At 48.3% G+C, this 19017-nt stretch overlaps 1 protein-coding gene across 1 annotated transcript in view; it reads right to left on the bottom strand.

Annotated features, from left to right (window-relative positions):
* LOC147701487 (testicular acid phosphatase homolog) overlaps positions 1 to 19017 on the bottom strand; it is a 196600-nt gene that overhangs the window by 130401 nt on the left and 47182 nt on the right. The window contains exon 3 of the mRNA XM_086928661.1: positions 18912 to 18998. Within this exon, the coding sequence (XP_086784787.1) occupies positions 18912 to 18998 (87 nt within the window). The remainder of the gene's footprint in view (positions 1 to 18911; positions 18999 to 19017) is intronic.

Genomic DNA, 19017 nt, shown 5'->3' with positions numbered 1-19017 from the left:
TCTTACCCTTACTAAATTGTTCTATTCCTCTTCCTTTAGAACTGAATTGGCCAAACAAGGTTATGATCACTTGAAAGATATAATTGATTTAAAATCAATGTGGGGCTCTACAGCTTGGCAGGTTCAGGGCACTGAAGCTCTGCATCGTGCCTGCCTGATTCCACCTTAAATTTAAGTTTTTAAATGATACAGTACACCAGACCACTTGTTTTGGCTTGGCGCCTGCTAAAAATTTGAATATCTCATCCTTTGCGGAATATGACAATTTGTGCGCACAAACTAAATATACGATCGATGTCTTACAAGATTTGTTTCGCAATGACACTTTTACTATTTTTGAAAGTGACCAATACAGTTGGTTGGTCTGGCCAACAAGTTCAAATACATGCCAACTGCATTTTTATAACGTAATACCTGGCTTCACACAGACTAGACCGGATTGTCCTTTTCCAAATTCAAATACAGTCACCACATACTCCGTGATTAAATTGTGCTAACAATGGTTGGAACATTCCACTTTGTCGTCAGTAAAACAACACTTATTACTCTTGTCAAGCAACATCAATTTGGCTAATTTTATCCTAGGTCCTAGAGCCCCTAGAAATAAGAGATTTCAGCTAACAATGAATTTGGAAATGTTCGCAGGTGGAAGCAGCTTTACGTCTGCGTCAAATAGATCAGGCGAATTAAGAAAAAGTTCTTGCTTTGGTCGACAATAGCATCAGTACATTGTCCTCACGCATTTATACCTTGGATAATATTGTTTCCTCTGTTATTGATATTGTTCAGAATGATGTATCTGTGTTGTATCATGGTCAAAATCAATTAGATCAGTAATGCAGTTTGCATGGACATTACAGACTCTCAAAATGGGAAAAGTCCCGTGGGATTATTTAAATGCTTTTGCTTTGTTTTCGCCTTTTAATTTGACTGATAAACAAAGGTTTATGTCCATTAAAGATGCTGCAAACACGCTGTTACACATTGAACAGTTGGAGCCCTTTCCATTCTCTGTGGCGGAGACAGACTCAGCTGTTTGGTTAATTCATAGGGTCATATCTCTCCCATTTTCGTTGTTTCAATTTAAATCATGTATGCAACATTTTCCAATAGGTCGCTTTGAGCCCCTGGGTAGTTTGCTTCTTCAGGAATTATGGCCCCTTCTTTTCACTTACAGATGTTAGCAGGACGATGAGAACGTTTTTCTAACAGGGCAGGGTTGCGATTCCACAGCAGGACATTCCCTGGTTTGTAAACACGTTAAGTTGCACAGCGCTTGTAATGTATCTGCGCCTAATCTTGCTTGTTTGTCTAAAGGAACTCCCGTCCCATCAATATTTCCCACTTCTAAATTGCTTACTAACTGCAGTTATCTTATTCTGAACAACCATGCCTGCTGTGGTTTACAAGCAGGGATCCCGTAGTTAGTAACGGTGTGACAATGTGTTACTTGTTGTAGCAATGTGCTTTTTCCACCCCGCATGGGAAAGTAGATAGTTCTATTTGGCCTTCCATTCCTACTTTGAAAACAGATTTCAACAAATTGAGCAGGCTCAAAGCGCTATTGTTTCAACAGGAAGTGGCCCTCACTTCAGCTCAAGAGACCTTTGAGTTGCAGGTGGCTAGGACATCTAGCGATATACAGTCACTTCTGAACACTAACCTCCCACTTCACTTTGGGGAGCTTATACATCAAATATTTAATACGTCTGACACCAAAGACCTTGCTAATTTATTTAGATGATATTTGGACTAATACCAGCTTTTATTCTTTCTATCTTTTCTAGCGTCTTCGGAGGGTTTCCTTTGTTAATGGTGCTTGCAGGTGGAATACTGATCCTTCTGCTTCTGCTACGCAATGGCTGCTCATCTTGTGGTAATGCACAGACCAGTCCAATTGCAACTGTACCGTGACAGAATGCAATAACTTTTTGGATGCTTGCCATTAGCGACGTTTAGCACGAGTTATGGATTGACTTTTCGCTTTGCCTACTTCCCTGGTGTACAACCTGTGTTCTAATGTCAGCGGTGCCCTTTCTATTGGGATTTAGATTTATGCTTCTCCAATATGTCATGTACAGTCCCGGATTTTCACCAGTTAATGGGTCCCTTAGAGGCCCATGAGCGGGCTTGTTGTGGGAATTGCAACATGGCGTGTGCTGCTGCACTTGGGATCTTGGCTGAATGGGATATCTGAGAGACTGCGCAGAACCTTCTACAACGAAGTTTCATTGAATATCACGCAAGTTGCCCGGATATGCTCTTGGAAGCTTCACAATACAAGGAGCATGTCTGTTCCTTCGACATAGTTAATTGGATGGCATCCCATTTTTTCTACTAATGATAGGGATGGCCTTTTGGAACGAATTGCATTCTTGAGCTCACTTACTTTTATGGATTTTCCACCTCCTTCTTAATTCCGTTATTCCTGAAACAATTTTTTTTTAATCACCATAAAAAAGTATTATTTTTTTTTACAAAAACGTTCCCCCCATAATTCGTTTTTTTTTCCAGGCGCTTCTGGACTCTGCTTAACTTTGAACTCTGTTTTAGTCTTTTGTCTATACACTACGACCTTACCAGGTGGAGGGTGTTATATGGCCGTTAGGGTCATTCTCGACATTGCTAAGTTAACATGAGCTCTGTTGCCAGGATGCTGCTTTTGCGCACGTTACAACATGACTTTATTTTGCAAGACTCTGTTTGTGCCTTTCACATGAGAACTGTCTGCTTGCTGCGTTCTCTGCTGTTACTGGAGTTTAGTCTGAACACGATGTGCAAGGTCGATAAACATGCCCCTTGATATTCTGTTCTGGTCAGTCCCTGGCACCTAGACAAAACATGCCCTGCAGGGAAGCTCGTGCTTTGATGTTATGGGGATGCATGTTGTCCAACACTCTTGGAGAGAGACCTTTCCCTGAAGAAGAGCTCTGTTGTTCCTATGATGTAAACCTACCATCTAGGCTCTACGGTATGGAGTGAGGCAAGATGTCGCCCGCGACTGCGGCCGTGTAAGACGGCGTTTCCTTGCTGCTCCCATTAGCGATTTGTGAGTACAATGTTGCAGTTCCACTGTTATGTTCTACAGTGAAACAGTTTTCGATCAAAAAACTCATCGTAATTTGGAGTTTACAGTTGATGCGTAAGACCTGAGACAGAGAAGTGTGGCGTCCAGCGGCGTCCAGTGCCCGACGGTGTGTGTCCTGCTTTTCCCCCTTCAGGAGCTACCGAGTTTTGCCGAGCCTTGCTGAGCTTTGGGGAAAAAAACATTGTTTTGCTACGGTGGATTGGGGGCGAGACTCTCAGCGGCTCGCCGGGACCTAGTAGCTGCGGTGGAGGGACGCTGGGAGAAAGTTTATTACTAGAGGTGGCTACAGGTGGACGCAGTGACAAGAGCGAGTCGGAAAGCGAGTGTGGTTCTAACTGCTGAGCTGAGCACTGACTGGCGGACTGTGAGCGAGTAACATGCTGCCAAAGTGCGGACGAGGGAGATCCCGCACCCCGGAGAATTCGGCTCCTCCTCAGGATCCAGGTGCTGCGGGCGGTGCAATAGCCGCTGAGGAGAACAGGGGAGCTGGAGCTGGCAGGGGGGCCGGCAGTCTAGAGGTGAGCAAGCATGGTTTAAAGAAATCTTCTGTAAATGTTGAACAGGCGAAAGTTCCTGAAAGCATTGAAGACGGGAAAAATGCACAAGAAGTAAAGAAAATTCCAGCTATCCCGGCTATCTTTTCCATTAGTAAAGAGAGACGACGGGGTAAACAGCCACAGCAACTTCCCCCCCCCCCCAGCCCTTACCTCCGCTACCCCTAGACGAGGGCATTGAAACACAAATACAGGGAACTACGCCTCCATTATCTAGTGTCAAGAGCCCAACTATAATTGCAACTGCTACTTTGAGGGCACAGGTGACAGCTCAAAATCCTAACCAAGTGATGAATGAGTTAGACAGTCCTTTGGAGGAGACATCAGCTACTGCATCTTTGGGGCAAGAGACTGGCAAAGAGGATAATATGGCGCCTTCTTTGCTTAATATAGAGGCGGTAGGAGGTATGGTAGTTAACGGGACTGGGCCTCAATTATATGATGCAGACTCGGGGGACTACTACTCTCTATCTGAGCAATCAATGTCCTCATGTGAAGATTTAGCACACCAATATGCGGCTCAAATGAGCATGAACGAAGGAAGTGATCACAGTAGTCTGTTACTGGAGGAGTTAGTCGATCAAAACGATCAAATTGACACTGTCCGTAGGAAGTTGGATTTGACACTGATGGAGGGCGGATTAAATACAGAAGGCGTGGGTCGGACAGTAACATCTACAGTCCCTGAAGAAGGTATCTCTCTCTCCCTAATTTATCAGTCAATTTTATCCTTCCACACAGAAACAAGGGAGGAGAATCAAAAAACACAGAATATATGTAGTAAACTTCAGAATGATGTACGGAGAATGTCAAAATCCCAAGCGGATTTTGTAGCCTGGGTCAATGAGGTCAAGACTAGGATTTCTACATTAGAGGATGACCTTCCTCAACAAAAAGCAGCAACTGCCGCGCTTCAGGCAGTGAGGGATAACTCAGCTTGGAAGTTGGCTGATATAGAAAATCGGGCAAGACGGAACAATTTGCGCATCCTGCAGATTCCGGAAGGAAAAGAAGTCAAGATCCCAGTCGCTTCATTGTGGAACTGCTTTTCCTGAACTTTCAAAATGGGATTGGGACCGTGAGGTCGAAAGGGCACATTGGTTTCCTTTCTTCAGGCGTACCCTTCCTAGTACAAATCCTTTAAGGAAAGACCCAGGGCTTTCTTAATCTCGCTTAATAGCTTTTTGGCAAGGGAAGAGATCTTTCAGTTGGCCCGACCCCATAAGAAAAGGTCTGGGGGGGATTTAGAATTTTTTGTTCAACCTGACTTTTGCAGATATACTGTAGAATTGAGATGGCAGCTGCGCAAACTAATCCCTCAATTTCAAAGCAAAGATGCACAATCTTTTTTGATGAACCCGGCAAAGCTGAAAGTAGTGTATAAAGAACGCACGCACTTCTTTCCTACTGAGGGCTCCGTCAAAAACTTTTTACAATCTATTTGATAAGGGATAAGTGGTGTATTGTGTAGCTGCAACAGAGTATCGCTTATGATTATATAAGTATAGGAGTGCATTGGTATACCGCTTTTTTGGGTTATACTTTATATTACTGTGTTGGATTATTATGCCATTGTACTCCGGTTTATAGATAGAGCTGTGGGAGTTAGCAAGGGGGTATACGCTAGTCTCCATCTACAGGACTATCAGTCCTAAAGCCTTGTTTGAGGGGGGTGGGGAGGGTGTGGTCAGGAAGGGTGGGCGGTGGGGTACGGGTCACTAGGGTAGGGGAAAAAGGGGGAAAAATCCACAGCTAATCAAAAAATGAATAAAAAAATGAACAAAATGAATAAAACGGAAATCTGGCAAATGCAAATATATTTTTTAGGTTTTTGGTGCCATTACTATTGTGAGTTGGTTGTTATGTTTAGATTGTCTATTCACTTAGTATGGCTGTAGCTGGGGTTAAAATTTGTACCTGGAATGTTTCTGGTCTAAACAGCTGGAGTAAAAGAAATCGTGTGACTGCTGAGCTTCGTAATATCCAGCCCGGTGTGGTCTGTCTCCAGGAGACACATGTACCTTGGTCACAAAGGGCGCTATTGGAAAATTTGGGCTATTCATTAACAGTGGCCTCTCACCAATCATCTATGATTAGAGGAGTAGCAATTTTAGCTAAAGAGAATAGGGTTACAACGACACAATGCCTAGCTGACAAATGTGGAAGGTGGGCTATTGCGCAATGTCTATTTGGGCATGTTAGGTTCACAATTTGTGCAGTATATAGGTCCAACTTGGATGAACCTTCTATTTTGGAGGAGCTGAACTTGGAAGTATGGGATCTACCACTTATACTTTGTGGCGATATGAATATTAACTTAACGAATTCAGAACTGCAAGAAGGCCCAGGAAGGTATAAAGGGCGAAAACCTCACGTCTTTTTAAAGCTCTGTATAATTTTATTAACGAACATGCTTTAATTGATGTGTGGAGTTATTTGAATCCCGCATCTCCTGGGTTCACTTATTATTCATACCCCCACAAGAAATTTGCGCGCTTAGACTACTTCTTTTTATCTCTCTCTTCCGAGGATCACGTCCGACCATTTACCGATTTTAATGACATTAAAAGTTAAAAGCCAAAGCCCATCTATAAGGTTGTTTTCATTTTACCGTAAACTCTGTGTAAATGAGAGATTTAAAGAACAGCTGGCCCTATAGATTAGTGAATTTTTTATTAATAATAGGAATTCAACCCACTGCTCTGTCGTTTGGGATTCATTCAAGGCAAGCTTTAGGGGAGAAGTCTTAAGTTTTGTTCTCGGGCAAAATCGCATGAAAAAGTTGGAGATGCGTGCGTTATATGAGCAGTTAAAGGAGGCTGAGGAAAAATTAGTAGAAAGTGTTAGATTCGGAGCAAATAATATTGAACAGTGTGAAGAAGTTACTGAACAAGTCAGGGCTAGAATTCAAGGTATCTGGAACACAGAAAACGCACGTAAATATCTAGCTTATAAAAGACAAATTCATGAATACGAGGAATCGGTGGGCCGATGTTTGGCTTGGAAGCTACGCCGGAAAGACGCTATGGGCAGGAATATCTAGCTTATAAAAGACAAATTCATGAATACGGGGAATCGGTGGGCCGATGTTTGGCTTGGAAGCTACCCCGGAAAGAAGCTATGGGCAGGATTAAAGCTTTGAAAGATAGAGATGGGGTGACGCGTTCAGAGCCCGAAGGGATTTTATCAATTTTTCATAGATTCTATTCTGATTTATATACGGCACAATCGCAAGATCACAGAGATTTTTTTAAGTTAACTGAAGGGACTCTGAAATATTTAGACCCTATTGATATATTAGCACTTGAAGAACCAATTTCCATGGAGGAGCTGGAGGCAGTAGTTTATTTATTTATTTATAGTTTTGTAGAGCGCGTAGTCACCCAATGGGTATCCCAGCGCTGAACCTTGTTACTCACTAAGGGGTGAAATCAGGGGGAGTGCCAGTTTAGGGGAAGAGTAGAGTTTTAAGTGCTTTTCTGAACCGGAGGAGGTTGGGTTCTGTTCTGAGGCTCAAAGGGAGTGCATTCCACTTCTTACCAGTGTTAACCGAGAAGCGGCGGCCACCTATGCGGGCTTTTTTCACCTTGGGGATCGTGATGAGGTTTCCATGCTCCGAGCGAAGCGCTCTCGTGGGTCTATAGGGGCTGATCCAGTTGTTAAGTATGGGAGGGCCGGTATTGTGGAGAACCTTGTGGGCAAGACAGAGGGCCTTGAAAGTGACCCTTTCCCTAATAGGGAGCCAGTGCAGCTTCTTAAGTGCGGGCTTGGCAGATGATCTAGCCGGGGTGTTTGTTAGGAGTCGGGCTGCGGCGTTTTGGGCTTTTTGTAGAGTTTGAAGAGTGGATTCTGGGGCGCCCAGGTAGATGGCATTGCTGTAATCCAGCCTGGATAAAATTAGGCCCTGGATCAGCATGAGACGCGACTGGAAAGGTAGTAGTGGGATTACCTTCCTGCAAGACTTAAGTAGACCGTAGCATATGCCGGCTGTCTTTCTTGCCTGGGTCCCAAAGGTAAGGTCGGTCTCAAGCCACACTCCGAGACTTTTTGGGAGTGGGGGGTTCCCCCATGCAGGCGGGCCAGATGTTAAAGGGGAGGCTCATAGTTTTTTGTCCTAGGAGCAGGATCTCTGTCTTGGAGCCGTTTAGCTTCAAAGCGGAGTCGCTCATCCACTGATGTACGCTGGAAAGGCAGTCGTGGAGGTTGGAGGGCTCAAGCTTGGGGTGGGAGAGTGTCACCACCAGTTGTGTATCGTCAGCATAGCTGACGATAGTGACTCCGAAGGGTGAGACGAGTTTCTCCAGTGGGGCCATGTAAACGTTAAACAACGTGGGGCTCAGGGAAGAGCCCTGAGGCACGCCGCACTGGAGGGGGATGGAGGGGGAGCGGCTTTCGCCTTCCCATACTTGGTAGGAGCGTCGGGAGAGAAAGGACGATAGCCACTTCAGTGCTCTGCCCTTGACCCCAATATTCTCGAGACGGTGGGTTAGGACCTGGTGACTGACCGTGTCAAAGGCCGCACTTAGGTCTAGGAGGACCACTGCCACTGATCCTCCTGTGTCGATGATTTCCCTAGTTCTTTCTACTGCTACGAGGAGAGCAGTGTCCGTGCCCTGACCTGGCCTAAAGCCTGTCTGTGAGTCGTTGAGGAGATGGTTTGACTCGAGATAGTGGGACAGCTTTTTGTTCACGAGTTTTTCGGCGACTTTACCTATCCAAGGGAGGAGTGAGATAGGTCTGTAGTTGGACAGGTCTGTGGGGTCGAGCGACGGTTTCTTGAGGAGCGCTTTGACGACAGCTTCCTTCCAGTTAGAAGGGACCTCTCCCTGTTCCAACGAGATATTAATCAGGGCAGTCAGTTGGGGAACTATGGTCTGCGGGATGTTTTTAGCGAAACGTATGGGAACAGGGTCGCTAGGGGCTCCGCTCTTGGTTGAGGTAAGTATGACCCTTACTTCCTCTTCTGTAACTGGGCCAAGTGACTCCAGAAAGGGTTTGTCGGCGGGGGGCATCGGCTCCTTGGCTCTCTCTAAGGAGTCAGAGTTGGCGGGCGGGAGGGAGGTGAGAATTTTTTTAATTTTATCGTTGAAGAAGGTGGCCAGCTTGACGCAGTAGTTAAGGGCTTAGCCTCATGAAAACCTGCTGGGCCAGATTGATTACCTGGAGAGATCTATAAGCTTTTCTTCGCTTTAATTAAATTTGATATGCTTGATACTTTCAGGGCTGCAGAAGCAGGACGGGCACCAAAGTCATGGGCCGAAGCTATCATAGTAGTATTTAATAAAAAAAGGCAAAGATCCAGAACTAGTAGGCTCATATAGGCCAATATCCTTATTGAACTGTGACAGCAAGATCTATTCAAAAATATTGGCCACTTGTCTCTCCAGAGTGATAGCCTCACTGGTATCACGAATGCAACATGGTTTTATATCGGGTCGCAGTACCACCTCGCATGTTAATAAGGTAGTGACATTATTTGATATCGCATAAGTGGAGAAACGTGATCTGGGTCTGATTTTATTGGACGCGGAGAAAGCGTTTGACCCTGTGGAATGGATATACTTGTGGGAATTAATGCGACTCTCAGGTTTCGTTCAACGCTTTCTCACGGCCATCCAGGTGTTATATACTCTACCAGTAGCTAAAATCTCTATGATGGGCTTATTGTCTAAACCAGTTAATATCACTAGGGGCACCAGACAAGGGTGCTTATGTTCACCATTATTATTTCCCCTTTATATTAATCCATTTATAGACTTATTGGCCAATAATGTACGGATCATACCATTCGTAGTACAGAATATTTCATATACCGTATTTGCTTATGCGGATGACTTTGCGATAGCTTCTTCAGATCCCGCTCTAGCATTACAGGAGATAAAAAGAGTGGCGATAATTTTTGGCCAAGCTTCTGGGTAAAAATTGAACGCAACAAAAACACAAATATTAACTTTGGATTCTATTATAATGAATGATTCATGATTGGAAAAGGAAGTGACGTATTTAGGTATAAAAATCCGATCATCTATGCAGGAAACATTGGATGCTAATTGGGGTGCATTGGTGGGTAATATTAGGAATTCATTAGATGAGTGGTCACGATTACATCTCACACTTATTGGTAGGGTGAATGTGGTTAAGATGAATGTGCTAGCAAAGGTGTTGTATTTATTTAGAGCAGTTCCCCTAGAATTTTCTGTTTCCCAACTCCTGCGATTACAAGCTATCTGCTCAAAATTCATTTGGGCCCCGGGGAGGCCAAGAAGGGCCGTGTGATTCCTTACTTTACCGGTTGAGCGGGGGTGGGTGGGTTAGCAATGCCTGATTTTGCACTATATTTTTTATACATGCTTTCTGTTAAGGATGCAAATAATGCTGACTGGAGAATACATACTTAATGAGGCAGAAGCTCCCTCAATTTTTCAAATGTTGCTAGGATCATAAGTCAGACAATCTTTATTTAAGGAAGTAGATGGGAGCTACTTCAAACGCACCAGGTTTAAGATTTTATCATCAGCATTTAATGTGTGGAAAAAGGTTGGAAAATTATGTCAAGTGGGAAAAATATCTTTGTACACCCCAACTAATGCTATAAAATTATTACCTTCTATTTTTTGGGATGTTTTGGCGACAAGATGGGGGGTACAAGGGATTGTTCAATTGGGGGATTTTATAGGATCAGACGGGGTAGTAATGTCTTATGCTGAATGATCCTGATTGTTTAATCTACCGACATATCAATTCTTTAAATACTTGCAAATTCGCGATTTTATGATGCGGCAAAGGATTGTATTTGTTTCCAATTTAGTTATAAATGCAATACAACGACAGGTAAAAATTGGGGAGGTATATCAGCTACTACTGGCATATAGGAAAGATGATTTATAGAAAAAAGCTAACAAATGGTCTGAAATTTTAGGGATTACGGCTCCATCGTTAGAGTATGTTATTACATTATCAAAGAATCTTTAATATCTGCCAATTCACGGGTGCAATCTTACAAAACATTCTTTAATTTATATTATACCCCAGCATACATGGCCAAGTTGAAAAACGGACATGATGGGAAATGTTTCCGTTGTAGTGTTGATGATGCAGACATGTTACATATTTTTTTTAGTTTTGTGAAGTTGAGAACTTTTATTGTTAATCTTGAAAAAAATGTAAGTGATTTGATTGGCAAATCAATTGTTATAACTTCTGCAACTACGCTGCTGGGGTCAGATGTGCAATTCAGTAGGGGTGGGGTTTGTTTCAAACATCATCATTTAATATTCATTTAATATTCATTGCTATGACAGTAGCAAGATTGTGTATTGCCGCTGCTTGGCTACAAGTGGATTCCCAATCTTTTTTTTCAATGGAGGAGCAGAATGTTTAGTTTATTTAACCTTAAATTCAGTTTATATGCTGTTAAAGGGGTGAACAAACGCAAAATTGGTAGGGATATATGGGGGCCATTTACGAATTACATGAATGTACCTGTATGAAGTAAGAGATAATTGATAATTTTTTGATTGCGCTGTGGAATAAAAATAATTTTAAAAAAAATAGGCTCTAAGGTATGGGGTCTGCTGACAAAGCCCAGAGATCTTCCTTATATAATAAACCTCAACTTACCAAGGGGAAGGTGGTAGGCCTTATAGTCCTTTTTCCACTGTCATATGATGACATCCCCCTTCATATTCTATGGTATTGTAACAATGTTAACTGTTCTAGGTTTATGCATTTTGCAGCTGGTAGTGGCTCGTATACTGCATTATAGAGCACAACAGTTAAAAGAAACATTCTGAACTATACAGTGACTCTGACAATCCTTATTGTGGACAAGTACGTGTGAGTGAGCAAAGGGTATGTCTTGCTACCGCGATTCCTGAGAGAGTCTGGAGTGTTTTGTTCTGGGTTGTCCAATCATTTTTAGCTTCGTGATTATGTAGACAAGCGAATGAGACACTATAGCTAGTTGGTTTTTGGATATGGGGCACTATGGTGGTAGGAAGGTACAACCCCTATACACCGAGGTCCTGTTTTCCTGTGCATACTTCGGTGTATCTGCAGAATTTCGCAACATTACCTCGTCCCGGTAGTGAATGTAGTAGGCCGGTGTGTCCGTGCCGTCCCCGCAGTCCTCTCTAGCCTGCAACTAGCCAGACACAACCCCAGCCGGCGCAGGCCCAGTCATGCCGTGTCTCAAAGGGAGGAGGCAGTAGGCCGCGCTTGCCAGTATCGCCGCAGAGCATGCCGAACCAGCTCTTGGCCTTTTGTTCTCGGGCGGCCCCCTGCAGCCCAACAGCAGGGGACTGCAACACTTTCATCAGGCAATTCATGACGTGCCGGATGTCAGTCCAGAGACCTGCAGCATTTCACAGGCCGTGCTGGTCCGCCCAATGAGCTCCAGGTACTCTTACCACGCTCGTCTTAATGGCGTCGCCGGGATTTCAGGTTTTGGGCATCGCCTGGGGCGCAGTCCGGCAAGTCCCCTTTGCCTGCTGTCTGTGTGAACTCCCGGGGGGTGGTGTGGGGGGGGACGAAGTATGGATGGCCCCATGGGATGGTGAAATGTGCCAGATTAGTGTGATCGGTTGTGGAACTCCACTATTTTGTGGCTGCCATGTTGGGCGGTTAGCTACGCCCTCTGGGTCCCACTAGATAACATGGCACACATTTGCAATTTGTGCACCGGTCTGCAGCAAGGCAACCCTTTGTAACATAAGACAGGCCCCTCTGCGGTATGGGCACCGGTCTACAACAAGTCACCCCTCCGTCACATAGATCAAGCCTCTCTGCGGTATTGGCACCGGATTGAAACAAGACATCCCCCAGCAACAGAAGAAAGGGCCCTCTACAGTAGGGGTACCAATCTGTAGCAAAGCATCCCTCCGTAACATAAGACAGGCCCCTCTGCGATATGGGCACCGGTCTACAGCAAGTCACCCCGTCATATAAACCGGACCGGACTGAAACAAGACATCCCTCAGTAACATAAGAAAGTGCCCTTAGCAGTATGGGTACTGGTCTGAAGCAAGGCACCCTTCTGTAACATAAGACAGGCCCCTCTGTGGTATGGGCACCGGTCTGCAGTAAGACACCCTCCATAACATTAAACAGGCCCCTCTGCGGTGTGGGCACCGGTCTGCAGCAAGGCATCCGTCCAAGACACAAGTCAAGCCCCTCTGCGGTCTGGGCACTGGTCTGCAGCAAGGCATCCGTCCAAGACACAAGTCAAGCCCCTCTGCGGTCTGGGCACTGGTCTGCAGCAAGGCACCCGTCCGTAACATAAGACAAGCCCCTCTGCGGCAGGTGGTGCCAGTCGGCACCCCTCCTTAACATAAGACAGACCCCTCAAGAGTCATGGTTGTAGGTCTGCAGCAAGGCACCCCTCTGTAACATAAGACAGGCCCCTGTGTGGTATGGGGACCTTTCTGCAGTAAGACACCCTTCCGAAAATTAACCAGGCCCCTCTGCGGTAAGGGCGCAGGTCTGCAGCAAGGCACCCATCTGTAACTTAAGACAGGCCCCTCTGCAGTCTGGGCACCAGTCTGCAGCGAGGCATCCGTCTATGACACAAGTCAGGCCCCCCTGCAGTCTGGGCACCAGTCTGCAGCAAGGCATCCGTCTATGACACAAGTCAGGCCCCTCTGCAGTCTGGGCACCAGTCTGCAGCAAGGCATCCGTCTATGACACAAGTCAGGCCCCTCTGCAGTCTGGGCACCAGTCTGCAGCAAGGCATCCGTCTATGACACAAGTCAGGCCCCTCTGCAGTCTGGGCACCAGTCTGCAGCAAGGCATCCGTCTATGACACAAGTCAGGCCCCTCTGCAGTCTGGGCACCAGTCTGCAGCAAGGCATCCGTCTATGACACAAGTCATGCCCCTTTGCGGTCTGGGCACGTGTATGCAGCAAGGCATCCGTCTATGACACAAGTCAGGCCAATCTCTGCAGTCTGGGCACCAGTCTGCAGCAAGGCATCCGTCTATGACACAAGTCATGCCCCTCTGCGGTCTGGGCACTGGTCTGCAGCAAGGCATCCGTCCAAGACACAAGTCAAGCCCCTCTGCGGTCTGGGCACTGGTCTGCAGCAAGGCACCCGTCTGTAACATAAGACAAGCCCCTCTGCGGCAGGCGGTGCCAGTCGGCACCCCTCCTTAACATAAGACAGACCCCTCAAGAGTCATGGTTGTAGGTCTGCAGCAAGGCACCCCTCTGTAACATAAGACAGGCCCCTCTGTGGTATGGGGACCTTTCTGCAGTAAGACACCCTTCCGTAAAATTAACCAGGCCCCTCTGCGGTATGGGCGCAGGTCTGCAGCAAGGCACCCATCTGTAACTTAAGACAGGCCCCTCTGCAGTCTGGGCACCAGTCTGCAGCAAGGCATCCGTCTATGACACAAGTCAGGTCCCTTTGAGGTCTGGGCACGTGTATGCAGCAAGGCATCCGTCTATGACACAAGTCAGGCCCCTCTGCAGTCTGGGCCCCAGTCTGCAGCAAGGCATCCGTCTATGACACAAGTCAGGTCCCTTTGAGGTCTGGGCACGTGTATGCAGCAAGGCATCCGTCTATGACACAAGTCAGGCCCCTCTGCAGTCTGGGCCCCAGTCTGCAGCAAGGCATCCGTCTATGACACAAGTCAGGCCCCCCTGCAGTCTGGGCACCAGTCTGCAGCAAGGCATCCGTCTATGACACAAGTCAGGCCCCTCTGCAGTCTGGGCACCAGTCTGCAGCAAGGCATCCGTCTATGACACAAGTCAGGCCCCTCTGCAGTCTGGGCACCAGTCTGCAGCAAGGCATCCGTCTATGACACAAGTCAGGCCCCTCTGCAGTCTGGGCACCAGTCTGCAGCAAGGCATCCGTCTATGACACAAGTCAGGCCCCTCTGCAGTCTGGGCACCAGTCTGCAGCAAGGCATCCGTCTATGACACAAGTCAGGCCCCTCTGCAGTCTGGGCACCAGTCTGCAGCAAGGCATCCGTCTATGACACAAGTCATGCCCCTTTGCGGTCTGGGCACGTGTATGCAGCAAGGCATCCGTCTATGACACAAGTCAGGCCCCTCTGCAGTCTGGGCACCAGTCTGCAGCAAGGCATCCGTCTATGACACAAGTCAGGTCCCTTTGAGGTCTGGGCACGTGTATGCAGCAAGGCATCCGTCTATGACACAAGTCAGGCCCCTCTGCAGTCTGGGCCCCAGTCTGCAGCAAGGCATCCGTCTATGACACAAGGCATGCCCCTCTGCGGTCTGGGCACCGGCCTGCAGCAAGGCACCCGTCCGAGACACAAGTCAGACCCCTCTGCGGTCCGGACACTGGTCTGCAGCAAGGCACCTGTCCGAGACACAAGTCAGGCCTCTCTTTGGTCTGGGCACCGGTCTGCAGCAAGCCCCCCCTCCCCCCGTCCGAGACACAAGTCAGGTCCCTTTGAGGTCTGGGCACGTGTAAGCAGCAAGGCATCCGTCTATGACACAAGTCAGGCCCCTCTGCAGTCTGGGCACCAGTCTGCAGCAAGGCATCCGTCTATGACACAAGTCAGGCCCCTCTGCAGTCTGGGCACCAGTCTGCAGCAAGGCATCCGTCTATGACACAAGTCATGCCCCTTTGCGGTCTGGGCACGTGTATGCAGCAAGGCATCCGTCTATGACACAAGTCAGGCCCCCCTGCAGTCTGGGCACCAGTCTGCAGCAAGGCATCCGTCTATGACACAAGTCATGCCCCTCTGCGGTCTGGGCACCGGTCTACAGCAAGGCATCCGTCTATGACACAAGTCATGCCCCTCTGCGGTCTGGGCACCGGTCTGCAGCAAGGCATCCGTCTATGACACAAGTCAGGCCCCCCTGCAGTCTGGGCACCAATCTGCAGCAAGGCACCCGTCCGAGACACAAGTCAGACCCCTCTGCGGTCTGGGCACCAGTCTGCAGCAAGGCACCCGTCCGAGACACAAGTCAGACCCCTCTGCGGTCTCTGCACCCGTCTGCAGCAAGGCACCCGTCCGAGACACAAGTCAGACCCCTCTGCGGTCTGGACACTGGTCTGCAGCAAGGCACCTGTCCGAGACACAAGCCAGACCCCTCTGCGGTCTGGACACTGGTCTGCAGCAAGGCACCTGTCCGAGACACAAGTCAGGCCTCTCTTTGGTCTGGGCACCGGTCTGCAGCAAGCCCCCCCTCCCCCCGTCCGAGACACAAGTCAGGTCCCTTTGAGGTCTGGGCACGTGTATGCAGCAAGGCATCCGTCTATGACACAAGTCAGGCCCCCCTGCAGTCTGGGCACCAGTCTGCAGCAAGGCATCCGTCTATGACACAAGTCATGCCCCTCTGCGGTCTGGGCACCGGTCTACAGCAAGGCATCCGTCTATGACACAAGTCATGCCCCTCTGCGGTCTGGGCACCGGTCTGCAGCAAGGCATCCGTCTATGACACAAGTCAGGCCCCCTGCAGTCTGGGCACCAGTCTGCAGCAAGGCACCCGTCCGAGACACAAGTCAGACCCCTCTGCGGTCTGGGCACCAGTCTGCAGCAAGGCACCCGTCCGAGACACAAGTCAGACCCCTCTGCGGTCTCCGCACCCCTCTGCAGCAAGGCACCCGTCCGAGACACAAGTCAGACCCCTCTGCGGTCTGGACACTGGTCTGCAGCAAGGCACCTGTCCGAGACACAAGCCAGACCCCTCTGCAGTCTGGACACTGGTCTGCAGCAAGGCACCTGTCCGAGACACAAGTCAGGCCTCTCTTTGGTCTGGGCACCGGCCTGCAGCAAGGCACCCGTCCGAGACACAAGTCAGACCCCTCTGCGGTCTGGACACTGGTCTGCAGCAAGGCACCTGTCCGAGACACAAGTCAGGCCTCTCTTTGGTCTGGGCACCGGTCTGCAGCAAGCCCCCCCTCCCGCCGTCCGAGACACAAGTCAGGTCCCTTTGAGGTCTGGGCACGTGTATGCAGCAAGGCATCCGTCTATGACACAAGTCAGGCCCCCCTGCAGTCTGGGCACCAGTCTGCAGCAAGGCATCCGTCTATGACACAAGTCATGCCCCTCTGCGGTCTGGGCACCGGTCTACAGCAAGGCATCCGTCTATGACACAAGTCATGCCCCTCTGCGGTCTGGGCACCGGTCTGCAGCAAGGCATCCGTCTATGACACAAGTCAGGCCCCCCTGCAGTCTGGGCACCAGTCTGCAGCAAGGCACCCGTCCGAGACACAAGTCAGACCCCTCTGCGGTCTGGGCACCAGTCTGCAGCAAGGCACCCGTCCGAGACACAAGTCAGACCCCTCTGCGGTCTCCGCACCCGTCTGCAGCAAGGCACCTGTCCAAGACACAAGTCAGGCCTCTCTTTGGTCTGGGCACCGGTCTGCAGCAAGCCCCTCCCCACCCCGTCCGAGACACAAGTCAGGCCCCTTTGAGGTCTGGGCACCTGTATGCACCAAGGCACCTCTCCGTAACATAAGACAAGCCTCTCTGCGGTGTGGGCACCGGTCTGCAGCACAGCACCCGTCCGAGACACAAGTCAGGCTCCTCTGCGGTATGGGCGCCGCTGCATGTGTGATCGTGGCCCAAGACAGGAGAATAGTAACTGGCAACTTTCGAGGCAGCTGTTTGGAACTTAGTTCAAGGATGAACGACACTCTGTCGTTCATCCTCGTGTTCAGTGAGCCGGGGTCTCGTGTGCTGCTGGTGTGCGCCCCTCATGTGGGGCAGTGAGGCTCTGGTCTTCTGCAGGTCTGTATGCTTTTAATGGCAGAGGGCCAAGGCCTTGGTTTAACTCTCTCTGGGTTCAGACATTTCTACTACCATCTGGGCCTTAGTTTTAATGACAGCAGTGTGCTAGGGTGCTGACATGATGCCCTGGGGCCGGAGATCTATGCAGTGCCACATTGGAGACCCAAAGCAGCCCTGGCAAATTGTGTCAGACCAGCCGCTATACGGTGCACAGCGAGCACAGCTACGAGCCTTACAACTACGAAGGGGCTTGTATTCAATTGTATTCATTTTGAAAGCATAGTAAATGATGACCTTACAGTGCACCAGGATACGGCAATCTTTATCGGGGCCCTTCAATGATTCCCCTCGCTATCACCCTCCAACAGTGTCTCTCATCTCTCCCTATCAACTTTCCACATGTTTTCGTTTGTTTTGTAGTGCCTCTCATACCAGTGTAGGGCGGTGGAGCACTTTGCATTACACACAAATACAGCGACAAAGAATCATACATGTGTAAATCAGCGTACAGAAAATGTTACATAAAACAAAGTGTCCTTGGTCTGGGGAAGCATCAGGTCAGTGGCTAAGGTTGACTTTACTAATACGAATTCATTTCTACCCAAACAAACCTTTTTTTTAGCAAAATTAGGATAATGAAAGGCTGGAAAAAACATAACTTCCTAACCTAGATTATGATTGTAACTTATGAACTGCACAGTAACAAAAGGATCTCTGTGACAAAAGCAGTAACCCACATAAAATACTGTTCTGTGGTCTGCATAATACACAATCTTTATAGCAAGCATTTTAACCCTCTGCGATAACTTAGATGAGTCAAAAGTACCAATAGACAACACTCTGATCTCTCTGCAGGAGGTACATTCATCATCAGAGTTATCTTGGCACTTTTATTGTTGTCTGAAAACTGTTCGATATATAAGGAACTCAGCAGTGCTTTTAAAAATGCTGCACTGCTATTAAACCACCCCCAGTAAGAAAAGCAGCCCCCACCCTTCCAGCCTCCAGGGGAAACGCCCAATGCCTGGGCCGGCCAGTCCTGCCTTGGATCTATGGATGGTGGGCGGCAGGGAGGACAGTGCTACACTCTGACATTTGTTTCTGTCTCAGGCCTGCATAAACTGTAACAGCTCTGTCGAGTAGCATCTGTTTGCCTCATTTTACTACTGTGATCTCTGTAATCCCTTTCTAGAGACTCTTCCCTCCTCCATCTCTTGTTTTTACTCATCCCAAACCTTATCTTACTACTATGATCTCCCATATACCACTTTCTAGACTCTTCCTTCTTCTATCCCTCCATTATCCTATTCAATACGACTAACGGATTCACATGAGCTCCGCACAAATGATCTCAAATTTCCCTATACTAATCCACCACTATCCTTTTGTGTTCCGGAACAGCATGCTACCCATTAAAAAAAGCGCTTTGACGCCTCATCATGGGTAGTAAGCACTATATAAATACAATTACATCCACCAGCTCATCTGGCTCCAGCTGTACTAATCCTCTGTATTCCAACATGGCCCATGTGTGCCCACTGCAGTGGGGTGGAGCCCCAGGCCTTACCTCCTGCCTCCGGTATGAGCTGCTGAGGAAGCCCTGGTAGCGGGCCCGGAGGTACTGCCCCAGTTCGAACTGCTGCCGCATCCCCTCCTGGAGGCGAGAGAAGGAC

This window comes from Lissotriton vulgaris, chromosome 7 (assembly GCF_964263255.1).
Source record: "Lissotriton vulgaris chromosome 7, aLisVul1.2, whole genome shotgun sequence".
Classification (NCBI taxonomy): domain Eukaryota; kingdom Metazoa; phylum Chordata; class Amphibia; order Caudata; family Salamandridae; genus Lissotriton; species Lissotriton vulgaris.
This window is presented reverse-complemented; position numbering and strand designations above follow the sequence as displayed.